This window comes from Acromyrmex echinatior, chromosome 6, assembly GCF_024713525.1.
Source record: "Acromyrmex echinatior isolate Ae372 chromosome 6, ASM2471352v2, whole genome shotgun sequence".
NCBI classification, from domain to species: domain Eukaryota; kingdom Metazoa; phylum Arthropoda; class Insecta; order Hymenoptera; family Formicidae; genus Acromyrmex; species Acromyrmex echinatior.
The window spans coordinates 814,113-842,104 of NC_141857.1; the positions used below are offsets into that span (position 1 = coordinate 814,113).

Below are 27,992 nucleotides of genomic sequence, written 5' to 3' on the forward strand. Positions count from 1 at the left end.
AAAGTTACATTGAGATGCAGACATTAGTTGTTCAGTAAATAAACAAAATATTTATTCGTTATGAAAAAATCAATTGGTAAATCTGAATGAAACTTTGCAATAAATCATTTTTAAAAGTACTTATACCAAAAAATTTAGATTTTTATCATTTTTAAAATTTTTGTTTCTTTTTACATTAAGCCTCTAACCTGTGTTACATCTCTCTCATATACTTATACGCATGCTGATTATCCAATTGCCATGAGCATGTGGAACCTATAGCTTTAATCGGTTCCGAACAGCGGATTTTTCGAGGTGTTTTTGTGAGCAAGGATACTCCCGGGAGATTGCCGACTTTTTCCAAGAGCAGAAACAAGCGTAAATATTTCGGTTTCTACTGGGATCGAATCCGGGACCTCTGACATGGTAGACCAGTGCACTGTTTGCCATGCTAAATTTTTGTTCATTTTGTTCAACAGTAAAAATAACAAATAAAATAATCTATAAAAATTGTTACTCAATAAAAACGAAATGTTATAAACACAACTTTCATATGTACGTAGTTTTTGTTTAAAGCGTAAATATTTATGTATTTTATGCCCTTACAACCTTCTTAAGGCGTAATCAATCAAATTTTCTTTTTTCGGTTATAACTTTTGAATGAAGTATAATAAGTGTAATTTCGTTAAGGTGGTTCTTTAGTAAATCGAGTTACCATAGAAATGTCTAATTTTTTTATAAAATGAAGTGGAAGTATCGAAATTAACGTGTGCAAAATTCTATAGAAGATTAACAATGAAATAAAAGAGAAAAAAAAGTTGTAACCTGTCACGTATAACTTAGTGACAGATAAGTCTCTCGCAGACGATTCTTCGACTAACTGCATACAAATCTTATCATAGACTTTTCTCAAAAACGAGAAAGCGTCATCTACAATGAACAGTAGTAGTAGAGGCTGTAGATATACATCGGGAGTAAGCTGATCCAACCAGAAACGTCGAACGACGTTAAATCAACATCAATTTGATGTTTATCGATGTCAATCATTTCTGGGTCGGAAAATCACCTTACTCCCGACGTATCTACAGCCTGTACTGCTACTGTTTATTGTAGACGCTCAATGGTTTAAAAAATTACGATTTTAATGGTCATAAAAAGTAATAGGTCAACAGCCATTCTGGAAAGATATTTACATGCATAAACTTGCATAAAAGATCTTATCGCACAGCGATTTTGGCAGAGTTTGATACATAATAACTCAAAAACTGTTTATTATTTTACTTCGTCACCATGACTTTTGATCAGGACGATCAGAACATATTACAAATTCAGCCAAAGTAATCGGAATCCAATTTCCGTATGTTTTTTTTGGTGAGATCCTTTAACCTTGAAAAATAAACATAATCTTATCTTATTTTCATTCAATAAAGATGCAACTCTTGATTTACTATCGTATGTTCCATACTATTTCATTAAGATACACGTAGTTTTAATATTTTATCCAAATTATCCAGATATTTGTAATTTTGAGTGGGCCCTGATGAGGCACTCCAAATTTTTGGTACTTTACTAAAGAACCACCTCAATATACAAATATACTTTTCTTGTAAATATTTTTACAAATTATTTAATTGTTTATAACACATTATAAATCATATTGCCTTCTACGTTTTGTGTAAGTAATGTGCCGATACAAAACTTTCCTGTGAAATTATATCACAGATTGGAGAAGCCCATTTTCGAGATATTGCATTTTGTCAGTAATATTTAAAAATGCAACTATAATTGTTGTATTTTTAACTTTAATTGTGTATATATACATATATAAATATTATAATTTCAATATTCTCTTATTATCACTTTACAGATTGTTCATTTCAACGAGCAATGTTATTTACGCTCTTATTTGAAATTATAATTTAAAGTGTTGAGTTGCCACATTTAGGGAAAGTTTTGTATAATGTTCATTTACTATATAATAAATAAAAAATTGCTGGGTACAAAGTCAATATTATAAACAATCAGATGTTGCGCTATAATATACAGAGTGTTTCATAAATGCATGTCAATACTTTAGGACAGTACTGGGATTTGCTTGTACATTTCGGCCGATTTTCAGTTTGGTTCCTGCCGCTTACTGTGCAAGTAACGTATGTTAACGCACAAGGGCATTGCAAATATTTTCCTTAATCATTCATAACTTGAAAACTAAGATATGTAGGATGTATAATCACGTTAATAAAAGGAAATGCCTATGTAGGATATATGTTTATATTCATAATATATGTTTATATTATAATCATAATAAATAAATTTCATAATCATAATCATAATAAATAAATTTCTAGGCTAATGAGAGTCAACGCAGAAGGGATTGCGCAGTTATTGATAAGTAAAATTATTTCTTTATAACAATGATATCTTCTTTATAACAATGATATCTTTTTTTTTAAATCTTGAACGTTTCAACTCATTTTGTAGTCATATTGTGCGCAATCTCTTCCACAATGACTCTCATTAGCCTTGAAATTTATTTATTATTATTATTTTAAATATAGAGTTCATTTTAATCATTATATATGTTTATGTGACATTTTTTTACTTATTTTAGTATATAGATTTATCTTCTAAAATATTGACATATATTCATGAAACATTCTGTATATTAGATAGTAAACTTAATTCCTATTTTTTCGTCTCCAAAATTTTTCGGCCATTGGAGTAATATTTAACGCTTTCAACAACTCTAAAAGCGTTTGAACTAAATTCTCATCGAACAATTCTTACAGCTCGAAATCTTCAAAATTTTTCGGCTGTCCGGAACGTTCTTTATCTCTCACGTCAAAATCATCGTTTCGAAAGCGTTCAAATCACTCTACATGTTTTTTCCAATGGAGTTTCATCACCATATAATAAGCGATGCGTTTTAGCTGTTTTCTTAAGGTCGAAGTAGTGAAGAAGCAAATGTTGGAAAAACAGCTTATCGCGATTCATTTTCGATCAATTGGAAAATCTCTTTGGTGTCAAGAAATTTAACCTGTGAGGACTAAATTATTTTCAGTAATGTCTAAACTACAAAAGTCATGCGGCTTCACTCGCCGCGATCGAAACTGGCCAGCGTTAGGATAGTCTCCTCTAATAGCGAGCGGCAGGAATTAAGTTTACCATCTTAATACAATATATATTTATGATCTAAACATAAAAATATGTACATATATCTAGATATAGATATATATGTACAATTACTATTATTACAGTAATACATGCATTTATAATTAATTCAAATTTATGTGCGCCTCATTATTGCGTCATATTCTTATGCAAATATTTGAAAAGAAAAAGGGAAATGCGAAAATAAAAATTATGTCAACGTTCGCGTTTGAGTAAACATTTTCGTTGTACAAAAACGAGGCATCCAACATTTACGTTTATATCACTCTTTTAGGTCACGATTTATATTGCACTGACAATATTCGTCACCCTGCATGACTTTCTGGTTCAGTTTTATAATCTTGCATGGTAAGAATATAAGGCACGACGCTAGCTACGCTTACTCGACCAATAAGACCCGAGAAGAAGAGGTCCTCCAGAACTCTAGGATTAATCGAGCGGAGAGGTGCTAGCCTCAACAGAAGGCGAGGTAATCTATCGGAGCCTACACGTTGCTGCAGCTCCGTCCATGCTGCTTCCTGCAAGACTTCAACTTTCTTATGCCAAATGCCTGCTAAGACATTATCTAAAAAATAACAATAAATGTCTCACTCTGATATTCATGATAAATAGATAAACTTCATTGTTTGTCATTTACATTCACTTACCAGCACTAAAAAGCGTTAAAGCTTTAAGATATGCGTATTCAACAGAATCCACTTGTAGCTTGTGCAGTGAATTTACACAATCCTGTAGTCTCCATATATGTTCTGTAACGCATTTTACTTTGCCAGCGGTGACTTTCTCTTGTGCGATACTAGCTTGTAAGTGATTAATTATCGATGTCAAAATACTAGGAAGTGACAAGGTATATGCACATTGTGCCAGACCTAATGTGAACAATTGTCCCCAGGAACTTCTAACTAAAGTAGTTTGAACGTCAGATCTAAAACGTAAAACATTTATCTTAAACATTATGACTTTATCATTAATATGATCAAGAGGTAGACGTACTATTTCTATAAATTACATCATACTTACGGCAAAGCTTGAAATGCTGGAATTCCTCGTGCCCAATGTACAGACAAAAATAATAATCTAGCTGCACTTTCACATATGTAGTGAATAGACAAATACACAGGTGCTGGGCTAGGCGCCCTCAATTCAAACAACGTATTTCGCTCAGAGATTAATTGGCCGGTCCATTCTTCTTCTGGTTCGCTCGAGCCATTAACATTCTACAAGGAGATATCGCGATACATTAACGGCCTATCTATAGAAATAATACAATGAGATAACAATCGTAACTTACATCACTAATGATTTTAGCCATACTATCTGCTAACGCATGAGAAAGGAGTAAACGCTCACGAGCTAAGGTCAAAGCATCGCTGAGAGCGTCACTATCGCTGCTTTGGTCTTCCATGCTAGGGCTCTCGGGTTGTTCCCAAGTCGGTAGTGCCTCGGGCGCAGGCTGTTGCGGCTCAGGTTTTACCCTAGGGTTACGATTGCCAACTTTTGTCCCAGCCGAATCACCCAATACTGGTTTTCTCTCATGTTGTACAGCTGCAACATCGTAACAAGTCCTAGATTCGATCTCGATCTTCACTCGATCTTTTATATATGTAAATAAATAAATAAATATATATATATAAATTAAGATGAATACGCATTAAGTGAATATGCATAATTTCATTTCCTTTCCGTGTTATACTTTAAATTATATATATTCTTCAACACTCATAACTAATTCTAAAGAATATATATAATATTGAAAATATAACATGGAAAGAAAATAAAGTTATGCGTATTCATTATACTAATTAAAATGTTGTTTTAATTCAGAATTTAAAATTAGTCTATTGAAAAGTAGTTAATTTTGAGATCACTTTTTTATTAACACAACGATATGAATTGGTTAGAGATTGATAAGAAGTTGATTAAAGAGCTAAAGAGTGAAAGAAACAGGATATGGTATAGCAATTAGAGAAGGATATTCAATAAAAAAGAACATGATAATTAATCACTTACAGTCGCTTCTCATGCCCATCGCCAAGCACTTCTGAAGTCTGCAATACTGACAACGATTTCTGTGATGTTTGGTAACTTCGCAACTTTTGGTTCCTCTACATTGGTAGCCCAGCTGCTTGCGGATGCTGCGCTTAAAAAAACCTTTGCAACCCTCGCAGCTAATTGCTCCATAATGCCTGCCACTAGCTCTGTCCCCACAAACTACACAAAGTTCTAAGGACAATCCTAAGCCTAATGAGCCGCGAACGTCCCTCGCTAATTTCACCTATAAAAAAATGTTAAAATATTATTTGAGTTAAAGATGAACACTTAGGAAATCAATGTATTGTGAAATAACGGAGATATATATATATATATTAGGTGTTGGAATTAATTCGTAGCGTTTTACAAGTGATGGGAAGTACTTTCATTAATTTTTTAATGCTCATGTGAAATAAATAACATTCTTTCATTAAAAAACGCTACGAATTAATTCCAACACCTAATATATATATATATATATATATATATATATATATATTTACCTCAACGTCAACATTAGTCAAATGTTCCATGCCAGAATGCAAATGAACCATTCCAGGATGATGGCCGAGATTACGAAAGTCTCTTCCTATCTTAAGGTCTATCTTGTCGTCATGCATATCAACATGATTTTGATCCCTATCTACATCTCTCTGCAAAAAAACAAATTCAAGATATTTAATGAAATCAATGTTACAAAAAATTATCAGCGGATTAATATATTTACCATGGCTGGATGATGTCCTATATTATGAAAATTCCTCCCTAATTTCTCATGCTTGTCGTCGTGCAAATTCTCGACATGATCAGCCGGATCGATGTCCATGTCTCTCTGCAACAAGACAAGAATTTTAAAACTGACTTTTATAAAGAAATTATTACTTCTCTCCCCCATTACTCTATTTCCATAATAATTCCTTAATCTATTTCCATAATAATGATAAAAGAAATAACAACCGGCTTATTAGTTTATTGATTACAAATAAGTGATTATCATAGAAATAATGTGAAAATCATTAATATCATTAATTATCTTCAGAAACTGACTACTAACTCAATGCCTCTCAGCGTTTCTCATGGAATAATAATTATCGTGAAAATAATAAACAATTTGTATGATGATTACATTAATTACTAATTTCTCGATAAACGCCGATTGTTATTTTCTCATACACGCCGCGTAATCATTGAAGGGGAAATGTTATGACAAGCAATGAACCTCTGCATCGGCATCCGGCGTACGATCGCGATGGTGGGAGAGGCTGCAGAAAGCCATTCCAACTTTGCAGTCCGGTTCCTTCTCGCTCAGATTATCGTGATCGCGTTGCTCCCTATGGTCCCTGTCCATTTCTCTCTGTAAAACGGATCGGCGCCTCCGTTAGACGAGCGCGTAGAACAGCGTAGAACGTATCTCGGATATTTCCGCGCTGATCGCACAATAATACACGGCGCGTTACCGTTCCGAGAGAGCGCTATTACGAACCGAGAACGTGAACCGATGGGGCTCTCCTTTTCGATGCGTGTTAAACTAGCATTAATGATTTTCAGCCGGATATTGCGAACCTTAAACGCCGATTCCAGCGCGATTCGAACGCTCGTGAAACGCGGTGCACCGCAGCGTTGTAACGTATTACAGCCATGTCGAATTAAAGATTGAAAATTGAATGCCGCATGAAAGAAGTCGGCGATCTTTCAACAGATTCTGAATACTGTTTTCGCCGAGATGCAATTTAAAGCGGCCCGATCAATATTATTGTACAATAATTGATATTACACAATATTTTATTGATCATCTCGGGACAATATTGAGTCTCCAAACTATTTGTTTGAAATTGTTTAAAGAGGATATTAATAAAGCGTATTGCATAATTGAAAAATGAAGATAATAGAAACAGGGAATAAGGAAATAGATTTCAATCTCTATCAGAAATCATGTATTCTGGTATACACTGTTTTCTGTAGCTGAACTAGTGTATACTTTTAAAGTAAATTATTAGATATCTATAGGTTTAATATTTGGCGAAAGAGAGAAAGTTCTAATGCAATCTAGTGCAGGAATAAAAAAAAAACAGACTGATAAATGACTTGATGTCTATTTTTGATACGTTAAAACTTATAATATTTCCTATTTCTATACTTATAATATTGGCCTATGCTTTTCACTTGTGTACAGTGATATAATTTTTAACGAAATAAGATTTGAATCCAAATTCGAGAAGTTTGGTAATCTTGATCTTATTATGTAAAGGATATTAAAAAAAATCATCGAACTCTGGAAAAAGCTAAACTCAAACTTTGCAAATTGGATTTTTGTTCAGAATTGTACCATGTACCACTTTATCCCATTGTATAAAATAATGAAGGGAATGAGCGGAATAAAGGGCTAAATGAGCTAATTAATCTTGATTTTAATAAAAATTAAAATAACTACTTTTTTATTATATACAAATAGATACAATATCAAATGAATTTATATAATGTCTTTAAGAAGTTACATGTTACAATACTTCTCTATTACGGTCAATACTATAAAAAAAAAGCTAATCTTCGAAAAAAAGGCCTAAGTAGAATTGTTTTATTCCGCCCATCCTCTCAATTGTACGTTAATATTAAACGTCTACAAATCTGAGTAAAAAATAAGTTCAATTTATATATATATATATATATATATGATTTAGTTTTGAAAAAATAATATTGTACTATATACGTTTAAATGTGTAAATCCTTTTTTATAAACAATACAGTATGCTATTTTTACACGGAAAACTAATCATATATATATATATGATTAATATAATATAATTTAATATATAATATAATAAAAATTAATATTTAATATAAAAATTAATATTAATAATAAAAATTAATATTTAATATAAAAATTTAATATATAATATAATTTAATATATATATATATTAAAGTCGCTTTTTATACACTTAAATTTGTACAGTGCAGGGACCGTTTTAGAATAAGACGCAACGCAAGAGCAAGCGAACCAAAAATGGAATTCTGCAAAACATTTTAATTCTGATTTGCCATTCAAATAAATTTTAAACGAGATAGGTACGTGATAATAATTTACACGGCCAACGCTGTCAGTCATCGCGTTGTCGCTCGCGGGAAAGTACACCGTCCTCGACAATCGATACCGATCCCTCGCTCTTCTCGCGGTCGCATCCCGCCACGAGGTGAGAGGAGAGACGGATTGCGCGATCCAAAGTGTTCGAAGAACTAAGCGCAGGGGCGCGGGATAAAAATGTAAACTGGAGCATTTGCCGATCCGTCCCCACCTGCCAGGGAGAAACTCCTCACCCTCGTCCCCGGCCCCGCCGCTCGATCTCTTGCCGACCCCCCTACGGCGCCGTTTTGAGAGGTGAAAGAGATGGTCCCGAGTTCCTCGGTTCGTAGGTTGCTACGCGGTTAGGTAGGTAGAGGTGCATGCCGATGCTCGGCTACGTCGCGCTACGCTGCACCGCCGTCGCGCCGCGCCGCGCCGTCGACCGCTACTGTCATGTAGAAGCGAGTGGTCCATTTTCACACGTCCGCGCACGATCTTCGCCGCTCCGATTTCTATGCGATTTATAGACGATTTTACTTCGGTCCGATATGTAAAATAGAGGTCTCCAGACGTCATATGCATATACACGCGCTTCTTTCTCATGTGAATTGCTTTTCTTAATACTTAATTTACGTCCCAGCATCTATTAGTTCATATACGTTTTATAACGTTTTCTAAACGTATCTAATGTTCTATAAACGTTTAAGAAATGTATATAAAACCAACATGTGCTACTGGGAATAATTCTACACGGAAAGAACAATTTTTCTGAAGTGTCTAGGAATTTAGTTAAATAAAGATCTGAAAAGAATTATGTTGAATCATTGAAATAATTATACTGAATGTTCAAACTGGTTATTAGAATGTGAAAACCTTTGCATCATTATCATGCGTCCTACATAATTATTTTGATAGTTCAACGTAATAATTTTTAGATACGTAACTGGCTTAATTTTTAAATACTTCAGCAAAACCGTTATTTCCATGTAAACTTAATCTCTTGTGCATTTATATGTTATACGAAATATAAACTTGTCACGTAAATTAAATTAATTTGTAATTACGCAAGTAACTTTGGACAGACACTTGTGATACGAGTATCTCGTATTTATAATTGTAAATAAATCTGTCATCAAAAGATATATGATTAAAATCATATGATTCATACATAAAGTACCAATATTTATTCTGCGTTATATCGGTCTATTTACTTATCAAAATGTCCCCGATATACATTTTTGCTTACTCGCATTCTATGAATTTCAAAATACATTTTCAAATCATCTCATCATCGCTTGTGATACACAGAAAGAATGATTTTTCTGAAGTATCTAAAATTGTGCCAGATCTAAAAATAACTTTGTTGAACTAATTATAAAGTAAAAGATAGAATAAAAGCCTGTAAGAGCAATTACCTATAAGCAATTAACAACGTGTGAATTATTGTATATTCGCATATAATTACAAAATATTATACATACAATAAGTTTTGACCTCGATTTGATTGGCTCCTCTTCAGTACTTATCGAGATATCAGAAAAACAAAATAATTATGTAGGACCTTCAACCTAGTTACTAAAATATCAAAACTTTTGCAATATTATTTGAATTTCCTATACACTGAAAATAATCTAATCACATTAATTCTGGAATTCTGGTTGAAAACGAATGAATCAGAATCTTCTGATTTGAATCTGTTATGATTCTAATTAAGATTACTAGAATTTTAATTGATCAAAATTTTCTGGTTCGTCCATTTTCAATCGGAAATTTTTCTCAGTGTACATAATTATTTTGATGATTTAACAAAATTATTTGCGTTTATTTAAATTTGTTTATTAAAATATTTCAACAAAATCATTCTTTTCGTATGATCTTCAAATTTTTGAAAGACGCGGAATTCACGAGATATCCGTGATTCTCTAAGGAGAACTTATTCCACCTTGAAAAACGGCATCGCCGTTATCGAGACATTGACATTGTATTTTCGCACGAGCATCGCGCAATCATTACCGATATTCGACCGTCAACCATGAACATCCCACAACGATCGCTTTTCGTACTTCAAATCGATTCGGTCGTGCAACACTGATAAGGGCGAGCACGTCGCAAACGTTGATAAGTCGCGGTTGATTATGCGCGACTCGATATGAAAAATTCGAAGACAACAGGGAAGAAAAAGCAGACTCTTGTATAAAAATGCGGACAGCGGTCGTGCCCTCGATCGAAAGGTCAGCGCATGAATTAAAGGTATACCGAGCGCGTCTCGACAACAACGCATGCCCGTTAAAATAGTTCTACAGTAAATCGAATTCCCACATACACACAGAAAAATAGAGGAAAGATCTCTATAAGATATCGAGTTCATTTTGAATAAATGCTAGAAGTCTATAGGCAGAATTTAAAAAAATAATATGTCATTTTTGAAGGGAATTTAATAATAAGCTTTAAGATAACGTTATATAAAATTTAATTCAAATTCCATTTTTTTTTTAAATTAAAGAAATGTAAAAAGTGAGCAAATCGCAAAATCAAAAAATTGTACTCTAATATGAGATGCCCCGAGAAATCGATAGTAAAACGCAAAGTATACATCGGTATTGCAATTAAAAAACATTCATTTAATGTTTCTAAAATATAAATAAGCACAGCAAGCGTGCGCGAAAAATGAGAATGCGATAAATAAATTATATCCAGAACTCGTCCTCAGGTAGTTGAAATCAAGCATCGCAGAAATAGGCATCGTTCATTCCGGTTGTTTTTTTTTATTATTGTACATTAATATTTATACTTTAGCAACGATTTTCACTATAACATAAGAGCATGGGTTATTTCATATTAGAAATACCCTGGGCATCTCATATTACGATTTCCACGCCTTATGGTTTTACGATCATCAAACTTCCGCAATTAAATATATCAATTCAACATATCTCGTATTTTTCTATTAGTACGACCTTACTCTATCATTACATGAAACATTTATTGCCAAATATTTATTTATTAAATAATAAACAAAGTTTAAAGGTTCATCTCAATGAAACTTGAAGACATCCAAATTCTAAAATCTTGTTTTACAACAACTACAAGTATGATCTAATAATGAATTTTCTACTAAATAGTTTTCAATCCAAGAACAATAAATTCATGAAATCAATAGCGTTTATTAGTTTAGCAGAAACGCCGCTATCTCATATTAAGTGCCTATCTCTCAATAGAGGGCTTTCCTCTAATAATTATTCTATGAAAGTAATAATTACTTATTTTAAATATTCCAAAAGTTCACATATCCGCAAATTTATCATAAGTTCATCACAAGCATTAAATTTATTCAAAATATCTTCTGAATTCTAATAAATATTTAATACTTTAATAAAGTTTATTAAATTAAAACAAATTTTATTTGCTTATTATGAAAAGATTATTTCTTTAATTAATTTTATAATATTCTTCAAAAGAAAATAAATTCTTGTTTTAAGTATATATAATAATGTTTTTCTAAAATTTTGTAATAAGCATATTTTAAGATTATTATCGAAAAAATATTCTTTATTAAAGACTATTATTTAAAAGGAAAGAAATTGAGTAATTATTTTTTTTAGCAATAAAATGATATTTTTTTGCATGTAGAAATATCTTTTTTTTTTATGTAGTTGAAGTGCAAATTTGACGTGTGCAAAATTTTAGGGTAGATTCGATGTAATAAGAAAGAGAAAAAAATGTTGAAAATATAATCTACACGGGAAGAATTTTTTCTTAAAGTTTACCCTGAAAATATGATAGTCGTGTGACATTATATTTCGAAGAATTTTATGTATTTAAATTTTTTTCATTCATTAATAAAACTACAATAAAATATAAAATAAATTTGATTAATTTTACTGAAGTGCATGGTAAACATTTTTTAAATATTGTATTGTATCACAACTATCATATTTTAAGGGTAAATTTGAAGAAAAATTCTCTCCATGTAGTGACAAATAAGAGTTGGCTTTTTTGACTAACTGCATACAAACATTATCATAAATTTCTCTAAAAAACGAGATTGTAATTGTTAAAAAAATTACGATTGCAATGGTCACAAAATATATAGGTCATCAGCCATTTTAGAAAGATATTTAACATTAAAATCACAAAATATCGTATTTTCACAAGAACAAATTGTAAAGAAATCAATTTCTTTTGATTTCATTATTTTTGCACATTAAATATCGTTTATTTCATATTATTTTATTAAAATGTACACGTAATTTTAATATTTTATTCAAACTACGTTAGATATATTTAATATGTATAGATATATTTGTGATTTTGAATGGGCCCTAATGAGGCATCCCAAATTTTCAGCACTTTACTGAAAAACCATCTTAAATCCTTTTTTCATCCCAACCTCACAGAATTTGCGCCTCGCAGACTCACGTCCGCATTCGTATCACTAATCTCTAAAACTTAAGAGTGAATTTCACTTTAAAAGGTGAAATATCACTTAGGCCTGATTTCAATGTAAGATTGACTTTAATCTCGGTTCAATTTACGCTTCTTTTTCTAATTATTACACTGAGAAAAAAGTTGTTGATTTGACTAAATGCATTTAGTTTGTAATGATTATTTAAATTCGAATGTTTATATGTTAACAAAATCTTGTAATTTAAAACATGTTATTTTTTTGAATTAACAAATGTTTATTTTGAATTGATAAATACTTGACAGCCCGTGACCGCTGCATTTGTTGAATCAACTAATGGCTGCGTTTTCAGCAGAGAAAACTAATTCAGTTAACGCTTAATGATCTTTTTTAAAGATTGGTTCTTGCCTTTAATTCTTCGCTGAATCTAAACGTAGGAACCAATCATATTAAAGAATCACTATAAGCGCTAATTGATTAGTTTTCTCTGCCGAACGCAGCTAATTTTTTTTTAAAGCAACAATTTTTTTTTAAAACAGCAACTTTTTTTCTTGGTGTAGAATTGAAAAAAGATAAAGAGTAAGTTGAACTGAGATTAAAATTAATCTACATTAATCTGAAAACGGTCACTAAAAGCCTCTGACTATACACTCTGAGAAACCCATTTGAATCAATTAATTTTTTGGACATGGGCAAACAAATTCTTGGTTGATGCAACAAAATAATTTAGTTGCAGCAAAGTATTTAATTATTATAACATTTTACTTGTTTCTGATAAACAACTTTATTAAATGTGTAATATTTATCAAAAACAAGTAAAATGTTATAATAACTAAATACTTTGCTTCAATTATTTTATATTAAATTATTTTGTTACATCAACCAAGAATTTGCCCATGTCCAAACAAAAAATTAATTGATTCAACTAAATAGGTAACTAAATTTCTCAGAATGTAAGGGATTTAGAGCCTAGTCAATCCTCTATTGAAAAAGTTCAAAAAGAAGAAAAAAACCGGAGGTTGCAAATCCGGAGTTCACGTCACGGCGAGATCGAGAACCGGAAGACTGTTACCATGTCCGGATGTGTTGGACGTGGGAACGTCACCCCGACGGACCCAAAGCTGCTCCAGTACGATTCGCTTCTAAATATTACTAGCCTATAAAATGCAAATGTATGCAAATACAATACACAGACGTTGCTTTCGATACCCTAATGCGCGTCCGACGGACGACCATCGATGCCACGGTACAACGGCACGATGCGAGGTCAAACTGGTAACGCTCGTTCTCCCGCTTCCGTCAAGAAGTCAAAAGTTCCGAAGTAGCCGCACGCCTCGAGAGAGTCACTTTCGATTCTACCGGAGAGTCCAAACGAGCCGAACTCCGAGAGCGCGCGCTTGCGCGCAAAGTTCGAGGACGGAATGCACGGTACGCTACCTGTTGTGTGTCAGTTCGCTCGTTCGTTCTTCGTTCGTTCTTCAACTTGTGATCACCGCGATATATCGGCGATAATGCTGAACATGGAGAATAACGTAGTTGACTGGACAGCGAACGCACGCACATACGCACGCACTCACTCGCTTGCTCGCTCGCTCGCTCGCTCGCTCGCTCGTTCGTCGCAACGTGCGTCGATCGACGACGCGTCCGCGCCGGAGCGTTTCGTCGCGTTCTCGCTCGTGATCGGTTCACGCGAAGAACTCAGAAGAACCGCGCACCGCCGCCGCCGCCGCCGCTATGCTTCTCCCGCAGCAACCTTGCGCGCAGGTGAACGCAGGCCGACCGCTCCGTCGGTCGTTCCGTCGAACGCTCGGGCGAAAGAGAGAGAGAGAGAGAAAAAGAGAAAGAGAGAGGACGAATGAGCGAGCGAGCGAGAACGCGCAGGTTGGCAGGTCACTCTCTTGTGTACCGGGCCGGGACACGCCGCGCCGCGCCAGCCAGGTGCATTCTCGCGTCCCGCTTGCCTGCTTTCCTCTCTACGGCCAAGCAAACGAGCGCGCGGCCGAGGCTGCCGGGTAATGTGCTGTATGTTACGTCACGTGCGGCCAACACGCCCGCGATATGCAACTGCGCGACCCTGCCGTTCTCGAAAAGGAAAGAAGAGGGAAGAAAAAAAAGAAAACAGATTCCTCTCATAACGGGAGATGTGATTTTACGTTGCTCACTAATTACGTCGCCGGGGTTGTAAATAGACTCGGGAAAAAGAGCGGTAACCAGCAAAGGGGATGATATTCCGTTCTCGTTTCGGATAGGTCGCGTATCTTTCCCCAAAGTGCGAATATATCGTCCAGTCGCTGACGTCAGACGTGACCTCAGTGCGGTAATTGAGAAAGGTTAAAAGGACAAATGGCCAATGGACAATCTAAAAAGTACATACAAAACCTGAGGTTATAATAAAAAATGAAACCTATAGGCGGACTGCGTGGAGAGGAGGGAGAGGAAAAGAGAACGGAAAACATCCAGAATAACAGGAGTGATTGAGGGGAAACTTTAACAGAAAATGTAAAGACTTGCATATAATGAAAGAAATATTCTTAGAAATAGGAATAAATGTTAAAAAATAAAACATTAAGAATAGATGTTAAATCTAATTTTTAGAAAAAATATACAGATTAAAATAGAGATTGTATCTTATTTGTATCCAGATTGTACATTATGTTTAATTTTCTTCTTAATTTTTAATTAGAATTATGTAAGCTACTTATATACATATATATATATATATATATATATATATATATATTTTATCTGTATTGCGTGTTATGTTTAATCATTATATTTTTAATTTTTTTGTTTCTCTAACACAATTTAACCCATATTATGTAAGAAAAAAAATTTTCTGATCTTTTACACGATAAATCGTTCGTAGGTAACACGCGGATGTGTTGATCTCGAATTAATTTTCATTTTTACACACAGAAAAATATCAATCTACTGCTAAGATAAGATATTATTATTCAATTTATTTTTCTTTCTTTTAACGATTATTTTTAACAAACAATATTTTCTTGATAATAATCTTAAAATACACTTATTATTTACAAAAACACAAGAATGTTATTATATACTCAAAACAAGAATTTATTTTCTTTTGAGGAATATTATAAAATTAATCGAAAAAACAAGCTTTTCATAATAAATTGAATTTATTTTAATTTAATAAACTTGATTGAAGCATTAAACTTATTAGGATTTAGAATATATTTTGAATAAATTTAATGCTTTTGATGAACTTATGATACATTTGCGGATATATAAACTTTTGAAATATTTGAAATTATTATTATTACTTATTTTTCTGTGTGTAGGCCCAGTTTTTCATTTTGTAGTTAATTTATAAGTTAGATTTATCCTTCTGATGTAAAAATTGTATTTTTCTAGCTATGGTTAGTCACTGAACTAATTGTTTTGTAGTGACTTCTAAAAATACCACTAAGAAACCATCAGTTTAGTGATTAGTCATAGTTAAAAAAACTATGATTAATCACTAAAAATAATTTTTACATTATAATCAGATTAAGTGAGGTTAAAATTTAATGCACAGTTGAAAAACTTTAGGAATAAGAAATAAATATAATAGATTTCAACCTATCAGAAACTGCATTCTGGTACACACAATTTCAGATAAGTTGAAATCTGTTATTCCCTATTGTTATTGTTTGTGATTTTCAATTGTGTTTCAAGCTTAATAGATTTTCTACAACATTACCTAAGCTTTAAATCATAAGAAATTGATTAATCATAGTCAATTATTCTTCTCACTTGTGATTGGTCAATTTCTTATGGCTTAAGACTTAAAGCTTACACCTAAAGATTTCTTCAATTCAAATAAGTGTTTCTTTGCTATATAGTTAAAAAAAATTTCTTTACTTTAAATGTCATTTTTTTTATTTGAACATAATTTTTTTTAATCAAATAAATTCTTTTATTTAACTTAAAAAAAATAATGTTTAAAGAAATTTTTTCCTTAAATCGAAAAAACTTTTCTCTGAATGTAGGTAATGATTTATTGTAAAAAGCCTGTAAAAGTGCCTGCAATATATGACCAATATATAAGGCCAACTGCACATATTCGCTGAATATTAACTACATTCAATATGGATAATTATATATGTCATGTATGTGTGTATGATATTTGCTAATGTTGGCATATGTTGATCATATCATTTGGAGACACTTTTAGTCTAAATAAAAAATTAATCGAAAAACAAAAAACCTTATAAGTATACAAAAATTATTAAATGATTTTTTACATATACTTTAACATCTATTTAGAAAATTTTGTAAAGTTGTAATAAAAAAAAGAGGATAGAGAGCATTATTTAGCCAGCAGGTTTATTCTGTAACTCTTAACGTAAGTTTTCATTATCGTTACAACGCCGTTACGCAGCGGCAGAATGATAACAAAATTCGCGCTAAGAGTTACGAAATACGTACTCCTAATATTTCAAAGAAAAAATGTCCAAGATATGATCTAATCGTGTAATGATCTAATAGGTATATATATATATATATATATATATATATATATATATACATACTGAAAAAATGATCTAATTGGATTAAATATGTAGTAATTCTGAAAATGGATAAAAAATTTTCTGATTAAATCTACTAGAATTCTAATTGAAATAACTGGAATTCTGATTGATATAATCTTGTAAAAATAAGAATTCTAGTAAATTTTTTTAGAATTATTATCAACTAGAATTTGGATTATTTCAACTAAAATTAAAACAGAAAACTTTGGTTCCATTTTTAATCAAAAATTTCAGTGTAAAATTAATATTTATTTCTATTTCAAATATTTTTTCCATTTTGCACAAGTCCTAACGCTCACTTTAGACGATGTATAATTCGCGATAGAATTTGAGACAGAATTCTATTTATAATTTTATGCACCGTGTAATATGGAAAACATAAATAATCAAAATTATAAATTTATGACTACAAAGTCCACTTTAGATGATGAAAATTCGCGATCAAATGCAAGACAAAATTCTATTTATAATTTTGCGTGTCGTGTGTAACATAGAAACCATTTAAAGAAATACAAGTCACATATATACAAAATATATAATAGGACATACATTTAGAATAAGTGACATATAAAATTATAAGTAAAATTTTATCTATAATTTGATCATAAATTATAGATCATCTAAAGTAAACTTAATGCGCTATTTTATAAATATAAAAGGCGCATCAAGTATATCCAGGGTATAAATACGGTACCTATGGTTAATCAATTGTACCTGGTGTAATAAAAATTGAAAATCTATAAGCGCTATGAATAGAGTCGTATCCAATCGGATAGGCAAACAAACCTTATCCATATATAAATAACATAAATTACAACTTAACCTACATATTCAATATCGTATTTCTTGTAACACAAGAAATTTTCTCATCATAACGTAATTGCATTTATAATTTGATACATAAAATTATAAATAGAATTCTGTTTCGAATCCTGTTGTGAATTATATATAAATCAGCTTAAAACAACAAGAAGATATAACAAAGTTCCTTTTTTTCCTTCACGAAAGAGCAAAAGGTTATAATAAAGAGGAAAAATAAGAGAATAAAATCCAAGATTGGAGAGAAGGAACAAAAAAATTGCATTTCTATGCAGGAATAAATGCAGCGACCGCGAGATCGGAACGGCGTCGCGCGTTTTCGGAGCCGCAACTTTTCTACGCGCGAGAACGAGAGAACGGCGGTGATACCACACGATCCGCTTCTCCCCCCCTCCCCTCTCTTTCTCACTCATCCTCTTTCCCTTCCTCGCTCGCTTCGGTGAACGTCGCGGGTTATGTCATGTAACGTGCGTCCGCGCGATGACTTATCGGCCGACGTCGTCGAGGTCGCCGCGACGGCTCTGCGAATAGGTCGGCATGCGGGACTCGGTATCGCGCGTCGTGACTTTTTGCGACGTTTGTTTTTTTTTCTTTTTTTTTCTTTTTTTTTTTTTGTGTCGCTGTAACTCGACGATCGCACTCAACGACACGTTCCCGATGAAACGTAAAAATCTTGGTACAGTATTCCGCTGCATGACCCGGACAGAATGTATCAGCGTCGCAGTCATTTCGATCCTTTCACTTAGAATTTTGTAAACGGAGACGCATCCTTATATCAGTTGCATTGGAGAAGCCGTCGAATGCGAATATAAAAACTTGTTGAATGTTTCGAATATAATTAACTGATAATCGCACTCTACGGATATTTTCTAATGATTCCGTTCAGCAGAAAAACAACTTGAAACTATTGTATAATATATTTTTTTAATATGACTGGTCTTGATTCTTAATTCCACATTGGATTTAAATGTGTAAACTACTCTCTAAAATTTGGAAGAGTCAATCTCATTCTTAAGATTGAAAATGGAGTTACTCTTTTTTAAGGCTCAGTTTTCATTCTTTAGAAAGCAATTCCACTCGAAAAAATTTAGAGTGTATTAAAAATATTACATCATTTGTGTGCAAAACTGGTTTTTCTATTGAACAAAGCCAATTAACATCGTTTTCTGTATTTTATTTAATTCGACTATCGGTTAGCTCCGACCGAATTGATCTCAGTTAAAACTAATCTACAATGTGCTCTTTGTTAAATATTTCTTCCTTTTTTCTTCTGAAGTCTGAGACACAATTGAATAGCATAGACAATAAAAACAGGGAACTTCAACCCATAAAATCTGAGACCCATAAGATCTAATTAAAAAAACAGAGGACAATAGGAATAAAAAAATAACGAATTTTAATCTATTAAAAATCGTGCATCTATATCAGAATACACAATTTTTGAGAGATGGAAATCTAGATATTAGTCCTTATTGTATTATTTTCAATCGAGTCTCAAGCTTAGGACACAATTAAAAAATACAGGAAATAGAAACAAAGAATAATTTCAATCAATCAAAAATTGTGTATATCTGCAGAATATTCCATTTCTGAAATATGTCATTCTCTATTTCTATTGCTTGTACTTATTGTGTTTAAAGCCTACTCTACAATGTGTTCTTTGTTTCCTGTCTCTTGCTTTTTTCCCCTTTGCAACCGTTTTATCGACAGTTGTATTTCTTGCTAGGTATTTCTTGTTTCTTTCGAAATTTGTTAACTTTTATCTTTGGTGGACATAAAACAAAAAACCAGATAAGAAACAAAAAGATAAGATGTAAAAAATAGCAAAAAGCAAGAAACAGAAAATAAAAAATACATTGTAGAATAGACTTTAAGCTTTATTCCGTCCCTTTTTTTGTCGTTCGAGATAAAAGTTGATGAACTTCAGAAAAGACAAGAAACAATGTTGATAAAACAATTATAAAAAGAGGAAAGGTTTGTTCGCATTGCATACTCCAACATGCTCCTGCCATAGTTCCTACTCACTCTAATGAGTCCATTGGAGTAAACTGAAGCTATGATAGGAACATGTTGGAGCATACGACGCGAACAAATCTAAGAAACAGGAAGCAAATACCACACTGTAGATTAATCTTTAGATTAACGTACAAGTGCCATTTTCATCAAAAAAGCATCCTCACGTTGCATATCTTTGTTCTCTCCCGAACGCAAAAGCGCGAACATGTACTCGCGCTTTTGCGCATTCTGGTTTTTTCCTTGCACACGTAAGCAATCGGTTTCCTCGTGTATGTGGCGATGATCTCACAGTCAGATGTACGTTTCACTTTTGCGTATCCTTCGCATTGTCCGATGCACACGCGCGACGATTGACTGGAGAGAGGCGATGTATCGCGAAAAAAACGGTATTCCGCTGCCTGTTTACGTTCTTATCAGCGGATAAATCGTAGATATCGCGTTTTAATCGCGACAGGTCTGCGAGTTTCTCGCGGAAATTCCACGGTCATTCGTTTCGGTCATCGAGCGTCAATCGATTCTATCTCGACTGTAATCCATCATGATTCGAAGAATTAAATTCAGAATATCGTGGATATCGTTCCCCACTTCAAAAGTGATACAATTAAAAAAATTCGATTTTTCAGAAAAGGGGAAAAACAATTTACCAACTTAACAAAAAATTATTGATTAAAAATAAATAATATTTATCTACAAAATGAATGTACTCTTAGAACCATAATCAAATGCTTCTGTCATTTCCGTTTCGCGCAACTATTAAAAAAATATCTTTTTAGAATTATGACGATTATGATGATATCTTCTATAAAATTATAACAAATTCAGAATAATAATTCATCAAAAGTGACATAACTCGAAATGTCACTCAATATTTTTATTTCCTTTCATCAGCTAAAATAATTAAATTTAAAATAAAACAAACAATCCTCAAATTTCGATTATTAAAACTGTTTTAACTTTAAACGTTCTCTCTAAAAAACTATCTTTTTTATTTATAAAAATGACTCAACTCAAAACGTGTCATTCTTGTAGTATAGATATTATGATCGCTTTGCAAACTTTAAAGGCGGTATTCGTAATCCATTCTTATTTTAAGATCGTTTTAAGTCTTAAGATGCTAATGCAGCTTTCTGATTAGCTTATGACATCTTAAGGACAGTGTCTTATGACTTAAGTTTTATGTCTTTAGTAACGCACAAGAACTGTCTTATGACTTATGTTTTAAAGGCACTTCGTATTTATACACCTTAAGACATAAGCCATAAAACAATTCTTATACATAAATCCAGATTTATAATAGGTGTTTTAAGTCTTAAGCTGTAAAAAACTGACCAATTACAGCCGAATGCGAGAAGAATAATCGATTGTGATTCCATTTCTTATGGCTTAAGGCATAAAAATCTATTGTAGATCCGGGCTTATTAAAGAGACTTAATACATAAGATTTAAGTCATAAGATACTGTCTTAAGATTATAAGTCAGTTTTTCTACCACGACCCTAAGATTGTGTTATTTGAGACAGTCTCAAATATAAGAATCGACTATGAATATCGGCTTATGAGAGCGACACAAGTATTATATTATTTGGCGGACGGACTATGGGAGTTAAAGGGATCGTAAAGTCATCTCTATTAATGACTAAATCATATAATTTTTATATATTTTTTCTTCTTTTACAGATTTGGAAATCTTTTTCCAAATTAAAATATAATATGAAGTGAAGTTTATGTCGGAATGACAAAAAATTTTGAAATTGAGATCTTTACCATTTCTTAGTCCAATATGGTATTTCAAAGCTGTCATGTCATGACAACATTTGCTTTATACAAAAGTTGTGCAATCTGTACTTACGAACTATTAATCTACAGATTAATAGTTTGGACGAAAAAAATAACGTGAATTTCTTAAAATTGGATTTGATCATATAATTAAAACGTTATTACACGAAAATTTATGTGTACGTGAGATATTGATATAGCAGATAGTAATATGTCAACGACACATAAATCGTCTGTGTGTAAATACTATTTAAAATATGACAAATCGTCTTTAAGATCTCCTTAAGTTAGTTTACTTTAGAATAATCTTTACCCGACTCATTCATGATGAATAACTCGAAAGTCACATTCTTTTTAATTGTGTCACTTTTGAAGTAACGCTAATCTTTTCGATATTTTCAACAGAAATTGTCATGTTACATCCATAGCTCGCGAGAAACTTATTTCTCAAACTTTCTGTTATCACCTGTCACACTTTTATCTCTAATTGTAGGGCAAGTTCCATAAAATTCCAATTAACTTAATCACCTTCCATTAAATTCCAGTTAATTAACTGGTGATTAGCTTATCAAGTAATACTTAAATTATTTCATTAACTCACTCGAAACTAATTTCACACTATTTAATACGTGAAAAAGAAGATCAAGAAGTTCGAGACAACAAATATTGAAAATTTTGTTACAAGCAAGTCCACTGCAGCCGAATTATATTTTCTCTCAATGTACATTAATTTTAAAGTTTAACTTACTTTTTATCTTTTCCTAAGAACTCTAAGAATTAGAAAAAAATAAAAAATAAATTAAATCGATATTAAAGTTGCTCTACATTGATAGAAATGGACATTAATTGCCGATTAAATTGATTGTAGTTAGTCGCCAAAGTCGCCCCGGTATCTATATTTTTATCAATGTAGATTAACTTTGATCTCAGTTCAACTTACCGTTAGCTTTTATCTTTTTCTAGTTCAATTGCCCGTTTCTATCAATGTAAGTTAATTTTAATATCGATTCTTGCTCTTTATCTTTTTCTAATTTTTAGGACTAGAGAAAGATAAAGTTAGTTGAAATTAAAATTAAACTACATTGATAGAAACGAGCATAAGAAGTAAAAAAGATAACGAATATATATAAATTAAGAAAATTAAAATTAATTCATAACGGAACCACATATTTTTTGTGAAGTTAAAGAAACATATGAGATATTAGGGCTCACTAAAGTTTTAAATTATTATTTTTAAAAGAAGTTTTTCAGCTATATAAAAAACTGCAACACCTAAACTTAGCATAAATAAATATAGCATGGTTAATTAGCTTTCATGAATAAAACAAAATAGTGAAAAAGAACTGTGAAACATAACTAAAGATTGTGAAACATAAAATTATTCCAAATTATTATACTATATAATAATTAAGAAAATAATCTAGGATCACCATATTCCAATTACGGGCTGACCCATATTGGAGAATTAGTCTTATCTAATCAGATTAAATCAGATTAAATTGGAATTTAATCAAAATCGCCTCGATATCCATTTCTACCAATGTAGATAAACTTTGATCTTTTTTAAATTAATAATTACTTAACTTATAGCTAGATTTTCCAGTTTTAAAGATTAGAAAAAGATAAAGAATAAATTAAACCGAGATAAAGTTCATCCAAATTAATAAAATTGGTCCCATCGGTTCATTGATTGTAGTTGATCGAATTCATCCTGTTCAGTCTATAAAAAAAGATTTCGATTAATTTAATCTCGGGTTAATTTATTTTTATCCTTTTATCCTTTTTTGATAGTACTTGCTATTTTTTTCTAAGAATTAGATAATAAAAATAAAAAAATAAATTAAATCGAGATTAAAATTAGTTTACAAAAATAAGCCCGCATGAAAAAAAAAGTAAAGTAATAGAATTTTTATAAATTTTATGGAATTAGCAGACAGGTCCATGTAGAAACAGGAATTCACTTATGTAAAAGTTATTTTTCTAATAAATGAGCGATCATCCCATACCATAAACTTTCTAAATTTCATAAAATAAATCTATAAATAAATCTATAAATCTATAAATTACCATACATCTAAATAAAATTTACTTTATCGACACACATGAGTATTTTTTATTTCGATTCTAACAAAATTTACTTTACTGCGTGGTAAAAAATACGAATATATAAAGTCTTAAAAATTGTTTGTGCTTATGCATTATGTTTGTGCAGTCTTGAGAATAGTATGATTTATTTTACTGTAAGGTAATATTTTTCGCAATAATTATTTAGAGTTCTTAAAATACTTAGATTGGCATCAACTTAATATCCTTTTAAGATTTAAGCTTTTAAGCTTATCAACATCAAAAATTATTATATTGCTAGTCAATTTAATAATTGATACTATCAATTATTAAATTATTATACTATCAATTATTATTTCTAGTTTTGTTCACGATTACGTTTCAAGACCGGAAGATTTTTTCGGCGCGCAGTTTCCAGAATTGAATTTGTATATCAACTTACTTTGAAATATTTAACACTAATTGTTACTGTAGAATAATAATCACTTCAACGGATTTACTATAATCACAGTGTACTTTTTACCTCCAATTTTTTATTTTCAGGCAAGTAAAGTTCATCATAAGTTCAGCAAAAATAGTCATAATATTTTTACTGATCTTGTAAGGTGACAATTATTCAATTATTTTTCTTCGAAAAAGATCATGCAAAGATCATTCATGTTCTTCGTTATTCAAAGATCGTTATTCATCTTCAAACGTTCAGATTTTTACCAAGCCAAGAGAGGTTCGCGGGTTCGACTTGGCGCTTTCGAATGGTCATCTCAAGAAACCTGGCAGGCTTTCGTTGGCTGCATTCGAAAACACTACCCGAGTATCATTTTATCTTTGTTTCGGTTGAACAACAAAGATAAAATAATACTCAGAGGCATTCGGGTAGTATTTTCGAACGCAGCCTTTGATGGTTCACTGATGGTTCTCGAAATTGCTGACACACATACGACGGAATAATCCTGTCTGTGAGTAATTACATCTGTACAACGGTACGGTCCACGCAGGCAGGTAAAGGTCGCTCGTGGGTCCGAAGGTCACCGCCTCTCTATTCCATCGCCGTCTGCCTGCTGCGAATCGGCACCGCGGCGCGCCGGGTCGCGATTTATTCTTTCCGAAGAGCTTGTATACAGGCATACCTATATATTCGCGGATCACGTCCGAAAATAAAATCGCGCACGCGATGACACGTCCACGACGCTGAAAGCGACGCGTAGCTTTGTTCTGGCGATCACGCCGAGTTACACTCGGCAACATCAAGTTATTGCCCAACTCTTGAACATGTATTTTCGAATGCGAACACGCGTACATTCCGCGAGGTCTATCCCGCTGATTCTTGAATATGCATGAACGATTGAATTGAAATGTCAGTGGTCGCGTAAGAAAATGGATGATAACTCTCTCAAAGTCCGAGAGAATTCGTTGGCATGACCCCCCTGAGAAAACGTTTCTCTAAGAGGAGATTCATCGGGAAATGTATCAGGATTAGATAAAATTTTTGTTGACGACTCGTACTCGTTTCTACTAATATAGGTTAATTTTAATCTTGGTTCAACTAACTCTGTCTTTCTCCCCCCCCCCCTCTCTCTCTCTCGTTTTAAGAATCAGAAAAAAATAAAAAACAAGTTGAACCAAAATTTAAATTTAAATTAATTACATTGGGTTAGAAACATAATTCTTAAAACTAGAAGGAGATAAAGAATAAATTAAATCGAGTTTAAGCTACATCTTAAAGTTAATGTAAATTCATGGAAATGGACCAGTGGAGGTGGACGTGTTCGTGTTTCGGTTCGGTTGTTGCGTCATTTTTTGGCCCGGTTTTTCATTACCTGATTAACTTGTGGTCAGTCTAATCTGATGTTTTGATCCAATGTGCTTCAATGTGTTTGTGATGTCATGGATGAAGCCCATTGGGTGAAGGTTAAACTCAAATTAATCATAATGAAAAACCTTTGTCTTTTGAGAATTTTTGATGAAACTCTCCTGATCCATGAGCTTATCTCATGCATTGACTTCGTGACTAAATATTATATTTACTGACTTCGCAAATTTATTGTATAATTGTTTTGTGTTATTGGCTGAAACGATCTTCGTTATAAGTCTGAGGCTATTAAAGTTGAAAATTAAAATTAAAGCTACTCTCTAAAACTTTTAGTGAAATCTCACTCTTCCGTTTCCACCAATGTAGATTAATAAATTGATCTTGATATAACTTACTGTTCATCTTTTTCTAGTTTTAGGAATCAGAAAATTATGAAGATTAAATTGAATTGAGATTAAAATTAAATTACGTCATGATTATGAGGTTAGCGAAAATGGACATTGAAATTGAAAATTGAGACACTTTTTTTCAGCAATATATATTTCACAAATAGTAAGATTTCGAAGAAATAAATTATAAATTACTCTTTTTCATTTTCAAGACTATCTCAATTTTCATTCTGTAGAATCAGAAAAAATTTATTAGAATGTTAGCCAATTCAATTAGATGCATTAATGCATATTAAAACCGTACATTGATTTAATCTGTGTAAAAGTAAAATGCAAACATGGCAACATAATTTCATACATATTTTAATTCGTTACTAATGCAGGTGTTAGTTTTAGTTTACGGTCTACTTGATACTACACACAAATATAGAATCAGTTTTCATTTTAGATAGTTTAAAATTAATTCATGATTATTCTTTAAAATCATATCCAAATTTACAAGTAGCAGCAAGAATATTTTTACCTATTCCAGTAAAGTAGCTTCACGTGAAAGAAATTTTAGTTAAAATTAAAATTAAAAAAATTATTTAAAATCATCACTAAGTCAAGAAAGATTACCAAATATAGAAATTCTTTCAATTGAATATAAAATAAGGATATATGTAGATTTTATAATACTTGATTTGCAATTTTTAAAACATGACTCATTATCTAACTTCAGTCTTATCCATATTCATAGTCAGGCCTTATATTTAAGACTTCCTTAAATTTATCTTTAGATATTCTACGAATTATTTTATTGACTGAACATTTAAAGATGAACTTTAGAAGCTTTAAATATAAAGCCTGGCTATGAATACAGGCATTAAGCTGCAAGAAATTGATCAATTATCAAATCAAATATTTTTCTCATATTCAACTGTGATCGGTTAATTTTTTTAACTTAAATTTTTTGAACTTAAAATTTAGGATTTAGCTTATTGTTAGAAAATTCATTAAAGATTAGGCACACAAAAAAAACTTAAGCAGTAAGCAAATGAAAATTTTGAATTCGTTACAGTTTACCTTACGGTCTTTAGTGTGATTGGCCAATTCACTCAAGTTTTGTGTGACGTAGCTTTCACAGTTCTCTGATGACGAAGACAAAACATTCCGTACACAAGAGCGTTACGTCATAAAGAGAAACGCCTTCAGGCACTCGTAAAATCCTCATCTCGGAGAAACAAGATTCGCTTTATTTCGTACCCTTCGATTCAGAGCACAGCATCTCGCCATGCATTGAAACGCTCGTTCGGAGGAGGTTGGCGCGTGGCGAGGAAACGGAATGTAGCCTGCGGTGACACCGTTGAGCGCGCAGAAAGGGCACACAATATAAAACGCAGTTCCTTCCGTATTCGGGATTTATCGTCGCATTAAACCCGACCCGGAATTCGTCACGCTAGATTCGACCCACTGTCGTCATTCGATACAAACGAAGAGAAACGAAGAGGAAACGAGCTATTGCATTCTCATCGTCGTCGTCGTCGTCGACGGCGGTGGCCGACGGGCGACGTGCTGCGAATATTGCAAGCGTGTGCGCGCGCGCGCACTCTTCCCTCGGGAGGACGTCGCCGTGCATGTGAAAATGCGAAAAAACGTACTTCTGTGCGCTCGAGGACAAACTTCGAGAGCGAGAGAGACAATAATAGATAAAAGAGAGGAACCGCAACTCACCTTCGCGGTTAGCAGCGGCGACGACCGATCCGTGTCGTCGCGCAATCGAGACCAACGGACACCAGCAGGCTAGTTACCAGACTTCGACCGCGGGTTAGAGTTCATAACCTCTTCTAACCTTTACCTTTTCGCCTCCCCTTCCCTGTCCTGCCGCCACCCCCACTTCCTGCGCGTATATCCCGACATCTCGCGTCCTGTGTCATCAAGTAAACATGTTATCGCA

General features: G+C 32.6%; 1 protein-coding gene across 7 annotated transcripts; it reads right to left on the reverse strand.

The window, feature by feature from the left end:
• Nucleotides 1–612: 612 nt before the first annotated feature.
• Nucleotides 613–27,903, reverse strand: LOC105151685 (Hormone-receptor-like in 78). Of its 7 annotated transcripts, none has more exons than XM_087407494.1 (9): nt 27,770–27,903; nt 6,401–6,535; nt 5,909–6,013; nt 5,685–5,834; nt 5,161–5,425; nt 4,442–4,743; nt 4,171–4,367; nt 3,798–4,075; nt 613–3,715 (listed from the first exon to the last, which is right to left on the reverse strand). In XM_087407494.1, the coding sequence occupies exons 2-9, from the start codon at nt 6,527–6,529 to the stop codon at nt 3,456–3,458; spliced, it is 1,686 nt and encodes a 561-aa protein (XP_087263620.1). In that variant the 5' UTR covers nt 6,530–6,535; nt 27,770–27,903; the 3' UTR covers nt 613–3,455. The 7 variants fall into 7 exon arrangements, with proteins under 7 accessions (XP_087263620.1, XP_087263621.1, XP_087263625.1 ...); XM_087407495.1 differs by lacking the exon at nt 27,770–27,903 and adding an exon at nt 27,122–27,761; XM_087407499.1 differs by lacking the exon at nt 27,770–27,903 and adding an exon at nt 14,083–14,352.
• Between the last annotated feature and the right edge of the window lie 89 nt (nt 27,904–27,992).

What these genes read in the sequence shown, in the direction of transcription:
- LOC105151685 (XM_087407499.1), bottom strand. Translation starts at nt 14,208, where the DNA reads ATGTGCGTGCGTTCGCTGTCCAGTCAACTACGTTATTCTCCATGTTCA. An exon ending in TGGCTAAAATCATTAGTGAT is followed by an intron (nt 4,368 to 4,441) that starts GTAAGTTACGAT and finishes ATCTCCTTGTAG; the next exon opens with AATGTTAATGGCTCGAGCGA. An exon ending in TTTAACGCTTTTTAGTGCTG is followed by an intron (nt 3,716 to 3,797) that starts GTAAGTGAATGT and finishes GTTATTTTTTAG; the next exon opens with ATAATGTCTTAGCAGGCATT.